The 23,451-nt window shown below is 42.4% G+C and overlaps 2 protein-coding genes across 21 annotated transcripts in view; both read right to left on the bottom strand.

The window, feature by feature from the left end:
- EIF5A2 (eukaryotic translation initiation factor 5A2) overlaps nt 1-23,451 on the bottom strand; it is a 568,757-nt gene that overhangs the window by 429,963 nt on the left and 115,343 nt on the right. The window lies entirely within an intron of this gene.
- The window catches only part of TNIK (TRAF2 and NCK interacting kinase), a 451,082-nt gene continuing 444,944 nt past the window's right edge, over nt 17,314-23,451 (bottom strand). For all 20 annotated transcript variants that reach the window (XM_073626212.1, XM_073626214.1, XM_073626204.1 and 17 more), the window contains one exon: nt 17,314-19,230. In XM_073626212.1, coding sequence (XP_073482313.1) covers nt 19,147-19,230 — 84 coding nt within the window. In that variant the 3' untranslated portion in view covers nt 17,314-19,146. The remainder of the gene's footprint in view (nt 19,231-23,451) is intronic.

Raw genomic sequence — 23,451 nt, forward strand, 5'->3', positions numbered from 1 at the left:
CCACTTTGTCAGCATGAATGTGCCGACCATAATTCCAGTGCTTAAAACATCCACTGTAACGTTCATTCATAGCAACAGAACAACCAGTTTTCCGGAAAGGCTTAGGCACAAATAGTCCCAAACAGCTTCACTGTACCAAAGCTCCCGGTTAGCTTCAATCACTTGCATTATGTCCTGAGGGACATATGGTAACTCCAAACCATACTCCGTAGCGACACGCTTGTTTAACATTCTCTGCAAACGTGCAAGTTTCGGTAAGGATCTATTTTTCCCCATACCAGAAGGTACACACAAATCCAATGACTTGCTCACCATAGACCCAGCCGGTGTCTGAAGTGAACTAGTAACTTTTGACAATGTCTCATTTACAGTGCTGTGTGGTTCCACACAAGGTGACGTCTTCCCAGAACTGTCCATTCAGGGAAAGTCAATACATCCTCGCTTGGGCCAATAACAACTCTTGTGACAGTCTCAAATAGGTCATCATCACCGGAGAGATCCGGCATGGATTCTATCTCCGAATCTCCCAGTTCTTCTGCTGGCAGATATCTATTTACAGTCCCAGATACATTCCGCAACAATTGATCACCCGTTCCTGTCGTGGACTTTGTTGGATCCGGTTCGGGTAGTCTCTGGGGTAGGCCTCGACCACGGCTGCAGGAAGCCTTCACATATTCCACCTTCTTCTAGACAGGTACAACAGGGATAGATGTAGTGGATGCGGAAATCAAAGTAATGTCCGCTGATGAATCGGTAACAGCAGTGTCTCTCTCCGGAACATTCTCGGTAGCAACAGGCAAAGTCACGGCCTGCCGTTCTCTCCCAGCAGAAGTAGCAGCTTCTACTGTGGCGACACCTGTAGCCCAGTCCATACGATAAGCATGGGGCGACATGGTAGGTTGCTCCACCACAAACAAATATTCTCCACATTGCGGGCAGCGACCAAATGGACGGAGATGTACGGCCAGTCCCTCACATTTGTGGCAAATCATGCCCAGCCCTTCAATATCTCCAACGGTGTAGAAAACAAACCTCCCCTGCGGCTTCAGACGAATACTGGTATCTGTAAGCAGGGTTCCGGTCAATATAGTACTCGACACGGTGCTCGCTGGGAACATTCTTGGTCCCATATTTGACTGCATCACTGAAAAATACATGGCCACACTCTGATCTTCTCAGCACGATTACAAGGCCTCTCTTCTTTGGCGCCAAACACATACACGCGTCCCACACGGTATCAAGTAGGGTAGACTCCTCCCACTTGTTCTTCTGATCACGTAGCTCCCAGGCTTTTACTGGCGCCCGCCGCCTACGCACTCAGAAATAAAGTCCTGCAACTTTTAACCTCTTCTTCTCCTGAGAAAATGACAAAGTCCAGTTCTCACCATAAACTCCCGGTGAAACTCCGTGAAGCTGCTGGTTTATGCGGGCTTGTTACCTTCACTCTCGATACCTCTGTTTCACCGGCACCGGGTCTAGGGTTCCGTTGAGTTTACCTCTGGATGATATAAGCACCAAACACTTGAGTAGGTTTTCCAATGCTTTAATAAAACGAACAAGGGAAGTAGCAGGAAAAAGGTAGTAGGAAAGCTGCAGGGAAGCTCAAATACCTTTCTGTTGTATTTCTTCAGAACATTCTTTGTAATTGAACACTTGCAATTGAATAGCCCCCCTTTTGTAAGATTCAATCTTTGCCCGCCTGGATAGACATCTCTCACTTGCCTAGCAGCCAGCACATAGCACGAACAAAAGTCTCTGCCACAGACTTATCTGGAATAAAACCAGTACGATCCTCTGCCACAGGATGTATTGGTTTGCGATGAATGTCAGATACAGTACTTGAACCTTTAAGCTAACCCAGCAGTACTATACTGTAAGATTACTTCGGAATGCGTCCTCCAACCGAGTCACCAGGCCCCTCTCCAGACCAGCACTCTGCATGATCCTTCCATGACGGGTCCTCCCCTGGGATCTTCTCAGTTGTCCAGCTTCTTCACTCAGGATAGACAGCTCAGGACCATTCCTCCGCTGCTGTGGTAGGCCCCAGACAGGCTTCTGGGCCCACCCACACGCCGCAGCGACGCGGGCCTCCGGAACAGAGGACCACGAGGTGGTATTCCTAGTGCATACCTGTCGGCCAGGAGGGCCAGCAGATGGCTGAAAACGAACCCTAAAACATGGCGTCTGTCGCATAAATACCCTCTCCCAGAATGCACCTCGGAGGACCACCTCCACCGAGTTATCTCCGGGACAGAGGAGCACTCATTCGCTTAAACACGTTGCTTTTCCAACACCTGCCAATGGTGACAATGACACCCACTGGCACAATGTGGTACCGCATGCAACGTCAGCCAAGCTGGAACAGAGGCAAATCTAACTTCCTATAATAAGCGACCCACTAAATTTACCTATCAGCGGTAGATAAAAATCTACCAGAGCTACATTTAGGACTGGGGTAATGATTTCCTGAGAAAGAAAAGATCCACCCATCTTTATGGGCAAGGAGGCACATTTCAGAGTGTGAAGCAAGGTTGTATCCCCTGAAAATGACACTCTGGACCCGAATGCCTGAGATTTCCTTGGGTCAGAAGGCCAAAATGCTGATATACATTCCCCCTACACTGATAAATGGGGTGCTCCTTCATTGGGAAGGGGGCTTGGAGATCCATGTCTTCCAATGAAAGTGTGTAGAGACCCAAGAGGCACCAAAAGACCTTATAGTCTCAGGAGTGGAAGGTCTACCTGCAGAAGCCTGAGCCTTCTTTCTGTGGAGGACCCCCTTCCTTCTGTGGAGGACCCCCCATGATCTCCTTGTCCAATGAGTGACCAAATAGGCATTCTTCCTCAAAGAGTAGCCACAAGAGGCACTTTTTGCATGGCAGTTCTATTGAACAGCATTTCAGACACTGGACATTCCTCATATGGACGGAGAGGTTGCTCACCCTTGAAATCTGACAAAGAATACTGTATCTGCCAGTCTATTCATGCAGTAGGTCACAGATAAAAGCTCCATGTGGGGGTGAATGGACGGATCTGTTAGGATTGAACTAGGCCATGCACTAGGCAGCAAGGGTCTGACAGCCATGGAGGCAACTTCATTTTGCCTAGCAGGGACAGTCAAAGAAAAACGTATTGTAAAAAGGGCTTCTTACCCCTCGTCCACCAGGTCCTTCAACAGGAACCATTCAAATTTTAGTAGGACAAGAAATGGCTGAGTCAACCACAGAGATCATCCATTTCTGTAGGAAACCCACCTCAATAGGATATCGCAGAGCAAAATGCTTAGAAGGAGCAAAGAACTTGTTTATGGTGAGGTTTGGGCAATTTCAAGGAACATGCTGGAAACCTTGGCGTAAGCAGGCTCAGGTTGCTCCACTACTATTTAAAGAGATACTGCTTTAAAATGAGCAGCTATGGTATTCTTAAACATTGATGAGATCTCAGCCAAAGGCATTTCATCCTGATCCAAATATCCAATTGGAGGGGGATCTTCTCCATCTACCTTCCATTAGCAGCGCATCAGCCACAAGAGCTAAGCCAGAAATCAACTCAGAAGGGAAGATTGCCCAAGATCCTGCCAAAAAAAAAAATCAGGAATGGTGGCAGAAAACTCCTCTCTAGGTATATAAGGGTAAGGGTGCATGGCTGAAGGGGCAGTAAAATTCCCACAGGAGGGCAGCAGATTTCGAACAGAAAGTACTAGGAGCACTGGGAGAGAGACTATCACCAGCCAAGAGCTTTGAGCTTAATCTGAGCTTGTGAATGCCATTTGATACTTCCCCCTGCACTTATGATGTGCCATGTGCGGTGCCAAATGCCCCCCCCCCCCAGGGGTATTCCCAACCTTTGGTGCTGCTGTGATGAAATGGGGAAGCAGTCTGTGCTAGGCACTGTACGGTCAGGAATCATCCATTGACTGCTGTACTGCAGGATGTGGGAGACCAGGTGCTGACCAAGAGAGCAAAATGGCATACACATTAGCATTGAAGCCACTCAAATCGAGACTGGGCAGGTGTAGTGGTTGGGAAAAAAAATTGTGTTAATTTTAAAAGGCTGGAGCTCCCACTCCATGTTTGCAACACATTTAAAATGTCACAGCCTGTGTTCCTTAACAGACATATGGAATTGGAGCACCGGCACACCGAACACAAGACAGGGCCAAGCACTGTAACTTCCCATGCCGTAGTCTTATTGCTCTGGGTAGGATGTATAGCTTCACCCCCCAAGACGGGTTGACCTCCCAAGGGGGGTTTACTTTGGCTCCACGTGCTAAAGTAAACTCCACATTGTTTTTTCATTTTCTCCATAGGGTTCCCCTTGACATCCATACCAGACACTCATCATGGATAAGGGTCTGATTTGTACAGTTAGGAGGAACCCCATCCTGTTTTTCGTTTTTCTGTAGAATCCTCCATTAATGTCTAAACCAGACCCTCAACTAGAAAAAGGTTCTGGTATAGATGAAGGGAATTCATGGCAGCTTTGCTTACAAATAAAGCAAAACAGCAAGTAGCTGTCACTTACCGTTATTTTTTTTTAATCAAAACTTGTTTATTGATACATTGCTCATATGATACATACAGTTGTTGCAGTATAAAGACAAAGAAAAACAATACATGTAGTATATGTCTCTGTGGGTATACACAGCGTCTGAGCAATAACAGAAGATAGTGCATATAATACATTTCTTTTACCCTTTCCATCCCCAAAGAAGAAAAATTTGAAAGGGGGTTTAACCAACACTTTCGACCAAGTATGATAAATCAGTGTTTCTTCAATTCACGGATAACGCAAAGTCTAGTGCATAACCTTTAAACGTAACCAAACTTGTGTTTCCTATTTCTCTCCTGCTCTCTTCCCCCCCATCTGTTGATGACTTTTTACTGAAGAATCCATCACTTACCGTTAATTTAAACAGCATTTTTTTTCACTGGAAATGTCAGTTTTGCTGTAATAGGTTACATAGTTGGTAAGGTTGAATAAAGACGCCAGTTCAACCTGTGTGTGTGTGTATTTATTATATCAATACCATTTCCCATTACTGTATATTGTGTTTGCTAAGTTGTACATTTAAGAGTTTATTTTTTAATTATCAACACTTCCCCCTGACACCACCGGTTGTGGACGGAAGTTCCACATCATTACTGCTCTGACAGTAGAGAACCCCTTATGTGGTTTAAGGTTAAGCCACTTTTCGTCCAACCTCATTGGGTGGCCATGTTTCCTCTTAAATGACCTGAATAGTTTTCTCCCTAAGCTAGAATCACTATTGAGATATTTGTATATCATATCTCCTCTTAAGCTTCTCTTCTCCAGGGAGAAGAAGTTTAATTCTTTAGTCATTCCTTGTAAGACTTATATAGAATTAGAGAAGAGAGAGGGGGGGGGGGGGGGGGGAGGAATGGGCAGTCCCCCTCCTCAAATGTATGGGACTTTAAGGAAAAAACCTGAGTTGCGTAGGTGAGAATCATACAAGCTTAATAAAATTAGCAATGTTTATTGAAATATAATAAAAAATAGTATCGTCAATACATATACAAACATATAGACATCCAGTAGTTGAATCCAGAATTCGTGCGTGACTAAAGCCAACATGTTTCGCAAAAGAAATTTCGCTTCATCAGGGCTAGACACGATGCAATTGATTCATTTACACTGTGTAAATAATAGACAGTCTTAGATTGTACAGTAGTTATACATAACAACAACTCTTAACGAACATCAATTATTTTAAATTGTAGCTCACCTACTGTGATAATCTCAAAAAATAAGACTAAAACCACCACTCATTGGACATCACTCGCTGAACCAACCAATACGGACTGTCTCTGGGTGCCAGATCCCAGACAAACAATACCAGTAGGAGGCCTGGACCACACATTCAGGGCACTATATGCTGGTAACCCGTGCTGAAATGAAGACGGGAAACCCATAAGTAATACTGGTAGAGATCAATTATAGAAAAATGCTAATGACCAAAATGGTCAGGCACAGAAGAAAATTACATATGACGCCCACTGGGGTATATTGTACATAAGGTATATTAAATACTTTCAAAAGGTTTACTGGGGATATAATAGATTAGTTGCAAGGTACCTACAATGCTACTCGTACCAGGACCATATAGAATAACCCCTTATAGTACAGTAGGGGGCCCCCCTAGGTACAATACATGTCCAGGTATAGAAGAGGCGACAAATGCGTCTAGAGTAGTTTAAACTTACCCCTATGCGTGGAGAGTAGAGAGAGGGGGGTTATAGCAGCTCCTCATTCCAGGATCAGGGCGTCCGCCCGTTTAACGATGGATGGCCGTGGATGCGTCTAGCAGACAGCTCCCGCGCCTCCATCTTTTGAATGATATGGTCCCACCGGAAGCAATCAGGTCGGGATTGACCTCCGGCATTGCTTCCGGTCCGGACGTCCCTGTCAGAATGCGCGCGCATCAGGGGAGCGGACGCGGCTGCGTTCTATCCCCAGTGATGCGAGCACATTGCCCGTATAACGTCAATGACGTGACGGGCAGCTGGGGGCGGAAGGGAGAGATGGCTCCACCCCCTGGGCAGGGACGTCCGAGTCCCCCTACCATTGGGGCAACCGTTACTTAGCCAGCAGCGGAGATAATCCAAAGAGTGGTAGAGAACAGCAAACAGGTCTGACATAGACCGGTTACTTTGAAATAATACAAGAACTTTGTACAGCAAACATATAAAGTATAAACATCATTTATACATGATTCCCTTTTAATCAAGATCATTATAACTTAATGCATTAAGTGAAGCAAAAAAAAACAAAAAAAAACAAAAGAGGAAGGGAAAGAGAGGGGATGGGGATGTTAGTTATTTATAACAGCCTATGTTCCAATCAACAAATCCCAGTTGGAGAGTAGCACCATCTGGTGAAAATATATGATATTGTGCCACTAGAGGTGGATGGGAGCCTATCTGCAGTAATATATCAATAACAATATGTAATGAATTAACACTATAGTTCCAATTGATCCTTTACTCCAAAATGGATCGTATATGGAAAATGCGCCTCTAGTGAGTATTTATGAAATTCTCATAAATGACGGATAAGTATCCAGTGAGTGTTAATGGTATTCTATAACTGAAAATTAGATCTACCTATAGTATCAGATGGCAAATGTAGATGGATAGTGAATGTTTAGTCCATAATTCGTGTTGTTACTTGGTCATATGGACATTTTTTGCAAGGAGAACAACATCACAGAAAGGGGTTGAATGCAAGTGCAGTGTTGAGGCCAGGCGGACTGGTCGCCCGTTGATTATATATCCACCTGGCCTCACGCTGCAAGATCTTTTTATCCACATTACCGCCCCTCTCCGGGTCAGGTATGACCTCCAGAGCAAAGAAGGATACAAAGTTGGAGTCGTAACTATGTCGTAAACCAATATGTTTACAAATGGGGGTATATAGTAGCCCTGCGTCTAGGTAGTATAAGTGGTCCTGTATTCTTCTAGCGAACGGACGCTTCGTTTTACCTATGTAGAATGCACCACAATGGCACATGGCTAGGTACACAATGCCCGTTGTGGTGCAATCAGCATATCCTTTCAGTTTGTGGAAGCCCCCCCTTGGGAGGGGACAACCACTCCCCTCTCTAATCCATGGACAGAATTGACAATGTCCACATTTGAAGGTACCGTTCCCGCCCTCTGCTCCTGCTGATGATATTGAAGATTGCAGGTGACTGTGGACTAACACATCTCTAATGGATCGTGATTTCCTGTAAGTAATTTGTGGCACATTGGCCACATATTTTGAGATGACTGGATCCTCAGACAAAAAGTGCCAATTATTGCTGATCAGGTTTCGAATTTCATGTTGATGTGCTGTAAAAGTTGTAATTAGTTTTGTAGTGGGGTATGAGTCCCGTATTTTGTGTTTGAAAAGCAGTGTGTCACGTAGGTTTTGTTTGGCCCGCTGGTAGGCCCTCTTGAGGACTTTTTTACTGTAGCCTCGATTGAGCAATCGATCATATAATGCTTTCGCTTCTCTCTCAAAGTCCTCATCTCTGGCGCAGTTCCGTCGCAGTCGGAGGTACTGACTATAAGGTATACTATGTATTAATGTGCGAGGGTGGGAGCTGGCGAAATGTAAAATAGTATTACCAGCCGTCTCCTTTCTGTACAATGTACTAAAAATTGAGCCGTCCTCTCTAAGCACCAGTCGTAGATCCAAGAATGAGATAGTCGTTGTATCAAATTGGATGGTAAACTTAAGATTGAATTTATTATGAGAGAGAAGTTCCATAACATTATTAAGTAATTCAGCTGACCCCGTCCAGATGAGGAGGACATCGTCGATGTACCTCCGCCACAGGAGGATATGGCGAAGGTACATCGCGGCCTCCTCACTCGAGAAAAGATTGCGTTCCCATCCCCCCAGGTACAGGTTGGCATACGATGGGGCACATGATGTCCCCATTGCTACCCCCTGTACCTGGAGGTAGGTAACGCCATTAAACAGAAACATATTATTGGTGAGAATATGTTCCAACAGATTTGTAATAAATTGGCACAGCTCCCAACTGTCAGTGTCTCTTTCTTTCAGGAACTCCGCAATCGTAGCCACGCCTAGCTTATGTGGTATACTCGAATAGAGGGCCTCTATGTCGATGGCCGCCAAGATTGTTTCCGGGGGTACCGTGAGTCCCTCGAGAATTTTAAGTAATTCCAATGTATCTTTAAGATAAGATGGCAAACTTGTAACATGTGGACGCAAAAAGCCATCCACAAACTGACTAGCAGTCTCGGTATGGCTGCCTATTCCCGAGACAATTGGGCGTCCCGGAGGCTTCGATAGACTCTTATGGACTTTGGGTAGTGAGTAAAAGGTCGGTGTTACCGGCCACTTAACCTCGAGGAACTCACGGGTGTCTTTATCGATCAGGCCTTGAGAATGTGCCCGATCGATAATGGATAAGTAATCTAATCTTGCTTCATTGAGTTTCTGAGGTGGGATCTGCTGATACCATTCACAGTTGTTGAGTATGTTTAGACACATTTCGATGTAGTTATCCTTGTTCATCACCACCACATTGCCTCCTTTATCCGATGGTTTTATTACTAATTCATCCCTCCTCGTCAAATTTTCCAAGGCCGACCGTTGTGCTGATGACAAATTCTTTGTGTTATGTTTTGGAAATTGTATGGCTTCTATTTGCTTCATAGTTTGTTTCAAGAAGGCCCATACAGCTGGGCATGTCTGAAGGTTCGGGAACTTCTGAGATTTGTTTTTAAATTTTAGGGGTCTTAAAGGTGGACTTGGACCTCCTTCTTCTTCTTCAGACGAGGAACTCTCCGAGTTTCCATAGCCTTCATTTTCGTCCAACAGTTGGATTAGTGTTTTGAGAGCCCTAAAGTCCTGTACCTTGAATCCCTTATAGGGATCTTCGTCTTTCTTCCACGTTTTGCCCTTGTCGGTATCAAATATGTATTTATATGTAAGGTTCCTTGCGAACATATGTAAATCCTTCACAAGGGTGAATTTGTCGAAGCGTCCGTTCGCTAGAAGAATACAGGACCACTTATACTACCTAGACGCAGGGCTACTATATACCCCCATTTGTAAACATATTGGTTTACGACATAGTTACGACCCCAACTTTGTATCCTTCTTTGCTCTGGAGGTCATACCTGACCCGGAGAGGGGCGGTAATGTGGATAAAAAGATCTTGCAGCGTGAGGCCAGGTGGATATATAATCAACGGGCGACCAGTCCGCCTGGCCTCAACACTGCACTTGCATTCAACCCCTTTCTGTGATGTTGTTCTCCTTGCAAAAAATGTCCATATGACCAAGTAACAACACGAATTATGGACTAAACATTCACTATCCATCTACATTTGCCATCTGATATTATAGGTAGATCTAATTTTCAGTTACAGAATACCATTAACACTCACTGGATACTTATCCGTCATTTATGAGAATTTCATAAATACTCACTAGAGGCGCATTTTCCATATACGATCCATTTTGGAGTAAAGGATCAATTGGAACTATAGTGTTAATTCATTACATATTGTTATTGATATATTACTGCAGATAGGCTCCCATCCACCTCTAGTGGCACAATATCATATATTTTCACCAGATGGTGCTACTCTCCAACTGGGATTTGTTGATTGGAACATAGGCTGTTATAAATAACTAACATCCCCATCCCCTCTCTTTCCCTTCCTCTTTTGTTTTTTTTTTTTTTTGCTTCACTTAATGCATTAAGTTATAATGATCTTGATTAAAAGGGAATCATGTATAAATGATGTTTATACTTTATATGTTTGCTGTACAAAGTTCTTGTATTATTTCAAAGTACCCGGTCTATGTCAGACCTGTTTGCTGTTCTCTACCACTCTTTGGATTATCTCCGCTGCTGGCTAAGTAACGGTTGCCCCAATGGTAGGGGGACTCGGACGTCCCCGCCCAGGGGGTGGAGCCATCTCTCCCTTCCGCCCCCAGCTGCCCGTCACGTCATTGACGTTATACGGGCAATGTGCTCGCATCATTGGGGATAGAACGCAGCCGCGTCCGCTCCCCTGATGCGCGCGCATTCTGACAGGGACGTCCGGACTGGAAGCAATGCCGGAGGTCAATCCCGACCTGATTGCTTCCGGTGGGACCATATCATTCAAAAGATGGAGGCGCGGGAGCTGTCTGCTAGACGCATCCGCGGCCATCCATCGTTAAACGGGCGGACGCCCTGATCCTGGAATGAGGAGCTGCTATAACCCCCCTCTCTCTACTCTCCACGCATAGGGGTAAGTTTAAACTACTCTAGACGCATTTGTCGCCTCTTCTATACCTGGACATGTATTGTACCTAGGGGGGCCCCCTACTGTACTATAAGGGGTTATTCTATATGGTCCTGGTACGAGTAGCATTGTAGGTACCTTGCAACTAATCTATTATATCCCCAGTAAACCTTTTGAAAGTATTTAATATACCTTATGTACAATATACCCCAGTGGGCGTCATATGTAATTTTCTTCTGTGCCTGACCATTTTGGTCATTAGCATTTTTCTATAATTGATCTCTACCAGTATTACTTATGGGTTTCCCGTCTTCATTTCAGCACGGGTTACCAGCATATAGTGCCCTGAATGTGTGGTCCAGGCCTCCTACTGGTATTGTTTGTCTGGGATCTGGCACCCAGAGACAGTCCGTATTGGTTGGTTCAGCGAGTGATGTCCAATGAGTGGTGGTTTTAGTCTTATTTTTTGAGATTATCACAGTAGGTGAGCTACAATTTAAAATAATTGATGTTCGTTAAGAGTTGTTGTTATGTATAACTACTGTACAATCTAAGACTGTCTATTATTTACACAGTGTAAATGAATCAATTGCATCGTGTCTAGCCCTGATGAAGCGAAATTTCTTTTGCGAAACATGTTGGCTTTAGTCACGCACAAATTCTGGATTCAACTACTGGATGTCTATATGTTTGTATATGTATTGACGATACTATTTTTTATTATATTTCAATAAACATTGCTAATTTTATTAAGCTTGTATGATTCTCACCTACGCAACTCAGGTTTTTTCCTTTAAAGTCCCATACATTTGAGGAGGGGGACTGCCCATTCCTCCCCCCCCCTCCCCTCTCTCTTCTCTAATTCTATATAAGTCATACCATAATCAGGGATGGAAAAACTGCCTGAGTTATTTTCCTAAATATAGTCCAACCAGCTCTCCTTTATTACATTCATTCCTTGTAACTGAGGTCCTCCAGTTCCCTTATTAGCTTTGTTTCCCTTCTCTGGACTCTCTCCAGTTACCGCACATCCTTCCTGAGGACTGATGACCAGAACTGAATGGCATACACGAGATGTGGCTGGACCAGAGTTTTGTAAAGTGGTAGAATTACAGTCTTGTCTCTTTAGCACGTCCCCTTTTTGATACATGCTAATAGTCTGCTAGCTCTGCTTGCTGTAGCTTAGCCTTGCATGCTTTTTCTGAGCCTGTAATCTACTATGACCCCCCAGATTTTTTCCATCCTGGATTTCCCCAGAGGTTATCCGCCTAGTGAGTAATTTGCGTTCATATTTTTAGCCCCCCAAGAGCATTTCTTTAAATTTTTCAACATTTGACATGTAGTTGCCCATCCCTTTACTTTATTGAAGTTTTTTTGTAAAGTTTCTATATACTGATGTGAAGCCATTGCCCTGTTTAGTATCAGCAGCTAATACTAATATTGAACTATTAATACCAAACTTTAGAGTGCCTTGCAAAAGTATTCACCCCCCCCCCCCTTGGCTTTTTACCAATTTTGTTACATTACAGCCTTTAGTTCAATGTTTTTTTAAAATCTGAATTATATGTGATGGATCAGAAGACAATAGTCTGACTTGGTGAAGTCAAATTTGAAAAATATATACATGAAACTATTTTTCAGAAAAAAAAAAGGTAATTGGCATGTGTGTATGTATTCACCCCCTTTGTTATAAAGCCCATAAAAAGCTCTGGTGCAACCAATTTCCTTCAAAAGTCACATAATTAGTGAAATGATGTCCACCTGTGTGAAATCTAAGTGTCACATGTTCTGTCATTACATATACACACCTTTTTGAAAGGCCCCAGAGGCTGCAACACCTAAACAAGAGGCACCACTAACCAAACACTGTCATGAAGACCAAGGAACTCTCCAAACAAGTAAGGGACAATGTTGTTGAGTAGTACAGTCAGGATTAGGTTATAAAAAAATATCCAAATCTTTGATGATCCCTAGGCGCACCATCAAATCTATTATAACCAAATGGAAAGAACATGGCACAACAGCAAACCTGCCAAGAGACGGCCGCACACCAAAACTCACGGACCGGGCATGGAGGGCATTAATCAGAGAGGCAGCACAGAAACCTAAGGTAACCCTGGAGGAGCTACAGAGTTCCACAGCAGAGACTGGAGTATCTTTACATAGGACGACAATAAGCCGTACGCTCCATAGAGTTGGGCTTTATGGCAGAGTGGCCAGAAGAAAGCCATAACCTTCACCAAAAAACAAAATGCGCGTTTTGAGTTTACGAAAAGGCATGTGGGAGATTCCCAAAATGTATGGAGGAAGGTGCTCTGGTCTGACTAAAATTGAACTTTTTGGCCATGAAAGAAAACGCTATGTCTGGCGCAAACCCAACACTTCACATTACCCAAAGAACACCATCCCCACAGTGAAACATGGTGGTTGCAGCATCATGCTGTGGGGATGTTTTTCAGCAGCTGGGACTGGAAAACTGGTCAGAGGAAAAGATGGACAGTGCTACATACAGGGATATTCTTGAGCAAAACCTTTACCACTCTGTGTGTGATTTGAGGCTAGGACGGAGGTTCAACTTCCGGCAGGACAATGACCCCAAACACACTGCTAAAGCAACACTTGAGTGGTTTAAGGAGAAACATGTAAATGTGTTGGAATGGCCTAGTCAAAGCCCAGACCTCAATCTAATAGAAAATCTGTGGTCAGACTTAAAGATTGTTGTTCACAAGTGCAAACCATCCAACTTGAAGGAGCTGGAGCAGTTTTGCAAGGAGGAATGGGCAAAAATCCCAGTGGTAAGATGTGGCAAGCTCATAGAGACTTATCCAAAGCGACTTGGAGCTGTGATAGCCGCAAAAGGTGGCTCTACAAAGTACTGACTTTAGGGGGGTGAATAGTTCTGCACACTGACTTTTTCTGTTATTTTGTCCTATTTGTTGTTTGCTTTACAATAAAAAATAAAAAAAATCTTCAAAGTTGTGGGCATGTTCTGTAAATTAAATGATGCAAATCCTCAATAAACCCATGTTAATTGCAGGTTGTGAGGCAACAAAACACAAAAAATGCCAAGGGTGGTGAATACTTTTGCAAGGCACTGTATATCATTTATGAATAAATTAAACAGAACTGGTCCCATGAGAGACCCTTGGGGTACCCCATTTACACCTCCAGACCATACTGAGGTCACCCTATTTGTCACCATCCTTTGAACGCACCCTGAAATCAGTTTTCTATCCAGGTACATACACCATTGTCCATGCCAACAGACCTCAATTTGTAGATTAAGCATTTATGGGAACTTTATCGAATGCTTTGGCAAAATCCAGATTCACCGCGTCCACAGGCATTCCTCTATCTATATGGCAGCTCACTTCCTCATGGAATGTTAACAGATTGGTCTATCATAAATCCATGCTGATTACTAGTAATGATAATGTTTTCATGAGTAAATTCATGGATTTAGTCCCTTATCATCCCTTCCAATGGTTTACATACCATAGATGTTAGGCTGACTGATCTGTAGTTTACAAGTGTATATCTTGGCCCTTTTTTAAATATTGCTACACTTCTGGCTTTCTGCCTATCAGCTGGTGCCATTCCAGCCACTAAGCTGTCCTCAAAAATTATGACTAGCAGTCTGGCTATAACTTAAAGCTGAGTTCCACCCAAAAGTGGAACTTCCGCTTATTTGCTTCCTCCCTCCTCCGGTGCCACATTTGGCACCTTTCAGGGGGGAGGGGGGAGGAGGGAACGGGGACCTGTTATTCCCTTATTCTAAGGGTGAGAGCTAACATGATAAGGAACTGCAGTGGCTTTGGATACAAACCTTGGAGTAACAATTTGCAATTCTGAAGGTGCCCATTGACATTAAGTAATATCCACGGCCAGCTGGGGAAAATGACAGTGAAAAATGACATGGGCACACTGCAACTTCTGCAAACACCTCCAGGCTCACTCAGGGCACTCGGTAACCTCTGAAGACACATCCAGGCCTCACCTTGGACAGTCTTGGGGGATTTATCAAAAGTGGAGCAGCCACAATTTAGAGCAGCTGGGCATGGAAACCAATCAGCTTATTTTTCAGTTTGTTCAGGTAAACTTTGAAAACAAAAGACAGAAGTTGATTGGCTGTCGTACATTTGGGCTGCTCCAGTTTTGATAAATTACCTCTATGTAACCTCTGCAGACACCTTCACGTTTACTATGGACACACTAACTTCTGTAGACACTTCTGGTCTCACCATAGGCCCTCATTATGACCTGCAGACACCTCAAGACTTACCATAGGCACTCTGAAACATCTCCAGAAACCTCAAGGCTCACTATGAGCACTTGGTAACCTCTGCATACCCCTCCAGGCTCACAATGGGAACTTTGTAACCTCTGCAAACATCACAGGTTTATCATGGGTACTCTATGACCTCTGCAGACACCTCCAGACTTACCATGGCCACTCTTTAACCTCTGCAGACACCTCCAGACTTACCATGGCCACTCTTTAACCTCTGCAGACACCTTTTGGCTTACCATGGGCATGCTGAAAGACAGCTTCAGACTTACCATGGGTACACTATAACCTATGCACCTTGGGCATTCAGTACCTCTTCATGCATCTTCAGGCTTACTAGACTTAGATGATGAAACAACTGTCTGTAATTTTGTTCTGGTCGATCACTATTATTCTGACAAGGTCAGCAACCATGTTTAGGCCTGATCATTGCCTAAACACACACGCTAAACTAATATGATTGTGCGTGTTAAGGTCATGGTCAATTGGGGGTTGGTTTGACTGGTTGGTTGGTTTTGATATAGTCAAGAGAAGTATACATACTAGAAAAAAGTTTTTTGTTGTAACTAAAATGCTAATTTTATTAATGCATAGCAAAAATAAGAAATCCAAAATGCACACGATAAGAAAGGTCAGTCTCTCTCTTCTGTCAGTTATCATCATTAAAAAGTATTGTTTAGTTTTTACTCAGATGCGTGTGTGGACAAATACAGTCACCACTTTCAATATTCTTTTTGTCTCAGTTTCCCCAACAGTAATAAAAAGACAGCAGTAATTTACAGCCCATGCATGTTCATTAGTGTGTGTGTGTGTGTGTGTGTGTTTATTCAGTGTTTGAAAATCTAAAAATCAGATCTTTTTAATGCTGGAGCTGAACTTCAGCCTGATTAGGTAATTGTAGATGTTCAGGCAGGCTTGTCTACCTTCTTCAATAGACACAAGATCACCTGATCCGACTTAACTTGGGCAACATCTCATATCTATGGGTACTTAAAAGTGTAACTAAAGTCTGGGGCACACGGGCCGAATATTGTCCGGTCAACATTCGGCCCCCTGTGTACAGCAGTCTGTTTGATAGAAGCCGTCTAATGACCGCCTTTTATCTAACGGGCATGTTAGAAAACCTGCATCCAATCAGTGAGTGCTGATCACTGTGTTCTGGCAGGGGGGTTACAATAGCTCAACGGGGGGTTTGCTGTCAGTTATTTTTTCATTCAGCCTGCTGGTTCGAATGAAAAAACTCCCCATGTGTCCCAGGCATTAACCCAAAAAATAAAACTTGAATATATTATACCTTACTAATCATTGAATGTTGTGCCTGGTGTATTAGTTTGGTATTATACTTTTATTTTCATCTGGTGATCAGCCAGTAACACACCTCTTGTCATATGGTGACTACAGTTACTCCTTCACTGTATCTATGAAGGAGTAATGTAGCCACCCTTGGACAGCAGCATTGTCAATCAGTGGAGAGGTTAGAGTTAAACGGACTAGTAGATGTAGATGGACTTTACATAAGTGACTAACAATTTAAAGCCCAACTCCAGGTAACACTTTACATATCTTAAAGTTGATCATTGTAAGCATCCTTGTCAGGTTTTAAATGGTTTAACACTGACTCTCTAACTCAACTCTCTAACTTTTGCAGGTGAGCTTATTCTTTTAAAATAAGTTGGAGCGTACAGCAGCCCATACATTAGTCCTTTTTTTGTTCACCCAGGGGGCTGACCTGAATCCTTCCGTAGTGTCTTTGAATTCTGACAGCGGGGAGACTTTCCTGCCATCAGAATATACTGATCAGTGTTGCAGGCTATAGTCTGCAGTGCTGATTGAGTGAGGAAAATCTGACAGGGCATTTGTACAAAAGTCAATCAATAGATTAACTTCTGTACAACCACATACATGGATTGAAATTCAGCCAGTCCCTGATGAACAAGCCACATTTTGATCCATGTATGACCAAATCACTGGTAAAATGATCTATGTTACAGGTAGGGCTCAGAAAAACAAAAATTGCCGCGTTGATGCTACCGAAAGGTTGTATCTTATGCCATTTTTGATTCTGGCCAGTTACACTGTAACTCCAAATACTGCAGGGATGTACATACAGCTCAGCTGGTTTGTGTATAGAAATCTTAACTGAATAGCTGCCGTAAAACAACTCCCAAGAATTCAGATCTACTTTGTGTTCTTCATCTGTCTTGTCGAAAATAAAAAAAGGTGTAAGAAAAGGATTACAGACAATACGTGAAACACAATAATTCCCTTTTATTTCATAACTGTACCCCAAAAAACCCACAATAAAAAAAGAATTGCAACTGTGTATTTTTTTTTGACTGTTTTACTGTTAAAAGGTTCATCAGTTAGCAACAAAATAGTAAAAGCACCTGGCGAAAGTACAATCACAGCCACTAAAGGAAAACAATTTGCAACCAAATTGTAAATAACTGAGTGTGCAGCAATTTTCCTCCAAATCAAACAGTCACTAGATCAACATTATTCTCCTGTGAAGTGTCCTAGTGAAGTGCAAACAATACTGTGGTTCTTATCTAGTCTGCAGGCATAAGGTTTTGAATGCAATGTTTTTGTTTTGAAGGTGGAGGAGGCAAACTGTATTTCACTGGCAGTTCCTAGCACACCCCTGATGTATGTTATACGAATAACAAAGCTGCAATGAAGAGCTCAAAAAGAAAGGCAAAACGAGGTAGGTAAAACAAAAAATAAAATCAATTTTTAATAACAAAAAAAAAAAAAAGGCGCCACACTTTTCTTTATGTAACACTCTATTATCACAGCCAGCCATGCTTGTAGCTATTAAAAATAAACCTTTGATACACGTATTTTATCATTAAATTATTAGAGCATTTGTGTTGAAAGACTTATTATCACCTGAACTACATACACACTTTTTTTGTAGATTTTTTTTTATTTATTTAATTTTTTAATTTTTATTTTTTATTTTTTTTATTTTTTTGCACAGATGTGGTCTGTTACTGTACGTTGGGTAATTCTAAGAAATCTGTCTTTACAATGTTGGCCAGTAAAGCTTGAAGCCTGTAAACCGTGGCGGCAGTTGCTCTCATTCTGCCACCCTTTGGTTAAAAAACTATTTCTTTTTTATTTTTTGTATTTATTTATTTATTTTTTTAAGTAGTAGGCCACAGCCTCACAGAAGCTCCTGACATTTTAATTGGTTAATACTAGAAAGTGTCATTGTGACAATATTGGCAACAGTCCTATTATTGCCTATTCGCTATCTGTCTGAAATTGAAAAGGTGACAGTCACATGAAACCTCTCCACTGACATTACCTCTTTGTTTTTGCCCCAACCTGTTGCATTATATACAAAAAGAAAAACAGCGCATTGCTGTTCATTACAATACCAACGCACACAGCTGTGTAAGCATTGGTTGACTCTATGAACAGACAGATCGAGTAATGGCATAAGATTTATTTAGACGGCGGCTAGTTTAGCCATTTAAACTACGTTTCCCAAAAGAAAAGGAAACTTTGCTTTCCATTAAAAATGAATTAGGCTGTTGCTATCAAAAAGCAACATTCAGGTTGATGAAGGCAAAAAGGTTTTTTCTTTAATTCTTCAATTACCCAGCTATACAGCTTTAGCGTTCAGCAAAACAGAAAAAAGGTACATTGTTGTGCTGTCTTATTTTACTCAGTAATTTTTACAACATATCTATATTTATATATAACGCTAGAGCAGGCAGACAGGAATCAACAAACTGGCTCAAGTCTCAATACTTTTTTTTTTTTTTTTTTGCCATTCTTACAAAATAAGACACAATGAAAAAAGGTAAAATGAACAAGCCGCTGATGTCTGTGGACCTGTGAACCACAGTTCTCAGTGTTGAAGTGCAAAGTCTCTGTTCTCTTGCTCTATAGCAAGGCTGCTGAATCCTTGCATTCTGCTCTTAAAAGGTCCAGTGTACTCTGCAGATCTGATAAACAAGAATACCCAGCCTGGTCAGGCAGCAGCAGAAAATCCCACGAGGCTATGCACGTCTACAAAAACCAGACCTAGCTTAGAAATAATGCCATGGATAGAATTGCTCGGACAGCTCTGTTACCAGTTCATCATGGAGTTTCTGTTCAATGTCATAAAAAAAACTTGGCTGCTGCCTCCTGACCGGACAGACGCAAAGAACACCTATAAAAGACAAGCAGAATTCATAAACACAAAAAAGTTTGCTCATGTGACATCATTTTGCATTGGGCATGTATTGGGAATTCAAAACGAATGGAAATCCCTAGTGTAATTAGAGTGTTTGTGTAGTGACACTGAGGAGACTCCACCTTTCACAGCAGCAATTTTTCTTTGAACTTCATTTTGAGAAAACGCTTTGATACAGAGCCAATTAGAAACATAAATATAGCACTGGTCAGCAAATAAAAAAGTAACAGACAGAATGCACAACACTGAAACCTGTATGTCCCTGAAGTTGCCAAGCATAAGAAAAAATTTCAGAAATGGTGACCTTCAAACATGAGGCCTGATAATCAAACTATATGAACAGGTTTGCTTGTATACCAAGTAGAAGAACCACAGCAGAACTTCTGAAGTGCCTGGTGGACTAAAGGTTATCCACAAACATTTGGATATTCTTTAAAGAACCAGTGAATTGTCAGCTTGTGCCACAACACCAGATTTCACCAGCAAGTGGAGCTGCAGGTGAAATTTGTAATAACAGGCCCATTCCATGAAAATCCAGCATGAGAAGAGAGTGGAGACCCCTCTATGTTAGGACGTGGGAGGATCCCCAATGGACAGGAGATTGCTAATCTTCCTAGAAATCTTTTAATATTATTTATAGCAAATAAAAGGATATTCTTCTATTGGGCGGATAGCTGAATTTCTACTTTCCACTTACAAAGGTCTTCAAAGGCTGACCATCCCTGAACAGCTTGAGGACAAAACTAAAATAATGTAAACCAGTGCTTATGCTCTACCAAAGTGATCCCTCTATGGCCAATCCCTACGCAACCAGGATAATTCTAAATACATACACAAAGCATACTTAAAGCATATATAAAAAGAACACAAATGTACCATATTTTAGCTTACCATTTTTTTTTCTCAGGCATTTTTTTTCACTTTCACTTGATGACCCTACCAGTAACACACTTCTTGTCCAAGGGTGACATCACTTAGTCACTGTACTGTATCTATGAAGGAGCAGCTTTGTCACACTAGAGCAGGACTACAGAAAACCTCCCTTTATTGCACGGGGGTCTGTGGTGCTCAGAGATGACTAAGAACAATGTAAAACTTCACACAGTCAGCACAAGATGTAATCAGCTGACAAGATTTCTGGCAGGCTCAAATAGTTTTTCTTGCATATATCAAACAGATATAACGGATACAACAAAAGGCTTTCAATGCTATATGTAAATTGTATATAAACCCAAAAATAATAATGGAATATGTTGCAGTCTTATCAGTCTTTAGATTTGGTAGCTTCATTAGTCTTAATTTTTCAAGTTAAGAAAACACTCATTGATCTTGCCAGAAATGCCTCGTAACTTCCAGTGAGCTTTAAGGGGTTGTAAAGTCAGAAGTTTATCTTAATGCATTAAGACAAAAAGCCTTCTGTGTGCAGCAGCTCCCCTCAGCCCCCCTAACACTTACCTGAGGTCCCTCTCAGGCTGAGTGTCTCAGCCTTCCGAGATTCTCCCTCCTGATTAGCTGAGACACAGCAGCGGCGCCATTGGCTGTTGCTGCTGTCAATTAAAGTCAGCTAGGCAATCAGGGGAGAGAGGGAGGAGGGCCCGGTCGTGGCTCCATGTCCAAACAGACACAGGGAGCTGTGACTTGGTTTGGGTGCCCCCATAGCAAGCTGCTTGCTGTGGGGACATTGAACAGGAGGGCCGGGCCAGGATCACAGAAGAGGGACCTGAGAAGAGGAGGATCCGGGCTGCTCTGTGCAAATCCACTGCAACAGAGCAGGTAAGTATGACATGTTATTTTTATGGGAAAAAAAGACTTTAAAATCACTTTAAATTGGTTCTAAAGCCTAAACATTTTTTTTTTACCTTTCTTTCTTTGCATTAAGGTAAAAAATGTTTAGGTAGCAGTATCTCCCCCTCGCCCCGTATACTTACCTGAGTTCTCACTCGATCTAATGATGTGCCTGTCTGTAGTGGCTCTCCACACAATTTGAGGCTTTGCTGAGGCAGTCAAAACCTGTGAATAGGGAACAGGGGGCAGGGCTGAGCCATGCTGTCTGCGCATATGGGCGCAGGAAGTGCAGCTCAGGAGCAAGCCCCCCCAGGTGTGCCACAAAAAGTAGTTATCTATGGTGGCACACTGAGAAAAGGAGAAGCCAGGAGTGCCAGTGGGGGTCCCAAGAAGAGGAGGTTTAGGCCGCTCTGTGCAATTCCATTGCACAGAGCTGGTACTGTAGGTATAAAACGGTTTATTGTTAAAAAAATTGCAGAGTTTACAATCACTTTAAAAGACAGCATAAACAAGCTCATCTTCCATTCTTGGAGGGGAGCAAAAGCATGTTTTAAGTCCAGCCTGTGTCAAAAACCATGGCTGTCTCCATAGATATCAAGTAGTAGGTCCATTCACAGAAAGTGTGTTATTCGCAAGATTACCAAAAAACTAAAAGGAAAAATGTCTGATAAAGAAAACTAAAATGTAGACTTTTTCTGCTCTATTCTAGTCTTTTACAGTAAGAGTGCTGAAAAGGTATAGTCTTGAACCTGGAGCTGGTTCAAAAAAGAGATGGATGCACAACATATAAGCAGGTTCTAATATTTATAAGCAACAACACTGTAGAAATTTGATCAAGGGAGTATCCGATTGCTTTTGGGAATCAGAAAGGATTTTTTTCCCTGTTGGAGCAAACTGAATCATGCCTTTTTGCCATCTTCTGGATGAACTGTTGGTTTAGGGTTTTTTTTGCATGATGAGCAAACCCAAAAGAGTTTCGGTAACTGAAGGTTCACCAAACACTTCTGCAAAAAATCTGCAAACCTCAAACATCTAGCCTGAATCCTCTTGAAGTCTATGGGACACAAATCTTGTTTTTTTCTGACCTTTTCCAAGGCTACTTTGCAAGCTTTTGGTAAAGGGCATGGATAGCTGATCACTGTCATGGGGAACATGTACCACTGTAAATATATATTTTTTAAAATATTAAGCCGTTGAAGGTCTTTCAATGTGGCCTAAAGAGCAACAATAAAAATACACTATTCATTTAAATGACATGCAAGGGGGTGCCTTGAGCCTGCACATGAAGCAGCACAGCTGTAGGATGCACTCTTGTAAAAATTACATAAAAAAAATATTGACACTAAATGACAGATCTTTTCCTTGCCTGATTCGGTTTGTAAACAAAGCTCCCAGGGATTTTTGGGTGATGTCATTGACCTAATACGGACAATGACATCATCCAGCATCCATGGCCAGTTTGTTGACATTCAGCATTAGGCTAGAGAGCTGTAATTTGCGATAGGAGTGCGGCAGGAGAAGATTGATGTTGAATCATCAAGCCAGCGGGTCAAGGGGCATTGTTCATTGTGATTCACACTGGATCTACATAATTTTTTAAGGAATTTTTCTTTGGCAACTTTGTGTTTATATTTACTGTCAATTTTTTTGTGAATGAGTAACAAGGGATACTATGTATTCCTTACTCAGTTATGTGGATTTTGGATATCTGAGGGCCCCCCTATTCTAGAAGTGGGCTTCCAGATTCTGATATATACCTCCCCTGTAGACTATATCCACCAGTCAGGACCTGTGGACATGAAGAGCTTGTTCTGATTGCTGCCCCCCCTTTCCTGGGTCTCTCCTGTCACAAATTACAGCTCCTTGTTCAGCTGCTGAATGTCAACAAACCGGTCAAGCACACTGGTTGATGTCATTTACCAGGTATAGTCATAACTATAGTTGATCAGTGATCTCACCAGGGATGCCCACCAGCCTGTTTACAAATTGAAACAAGCCAGCGGGCAGCCGGCATCTGTCATTTAGTTGCAGCAGTAATAATGTATTACCTGCAGGAGCTGGAGGGTTGAGAGGGCAAACTGGCTAAATGTGGCCATTTATTTTGCCTATTCTCCAAACTGTGAAAAGCTTTGGTTCTAGTCGGACGAATGGTAGACTTGAACCTGAAGCTCATCCCCAAATCTGAGGAAGCTGTGTGTTTTTGTTTTATATTTTGGTTAAACTTGATGGATATCTTTTTTTCAACCAAAGTAACTATGTAAGCATTGTATTATGCAGGTCAGTGACCACATGTGGCTCTGTAACTCTCCTCTAATGTTGCCATTATACCCAAAATTGGCACTATGTGCCCATTCAAGTTCACAGGAGCTGCAACTACAAAGGAGGCAACAGGTATCAGTGCATATTAAAAAC

This window comes from Aquarana catesbeiana, linkage group LG04, assembly GCF_042186555.1.
Source record: "Aquarana catesbeiana isolate 2022-GZ linkage group LG04, ASM4218655v1, whole genome shotgun sequence".
NCBI lineage: Eukaryota > Metazoa > Chordata > Amphibia > Anura > Ranidae > Aquarana > Aquarana catesbeiana.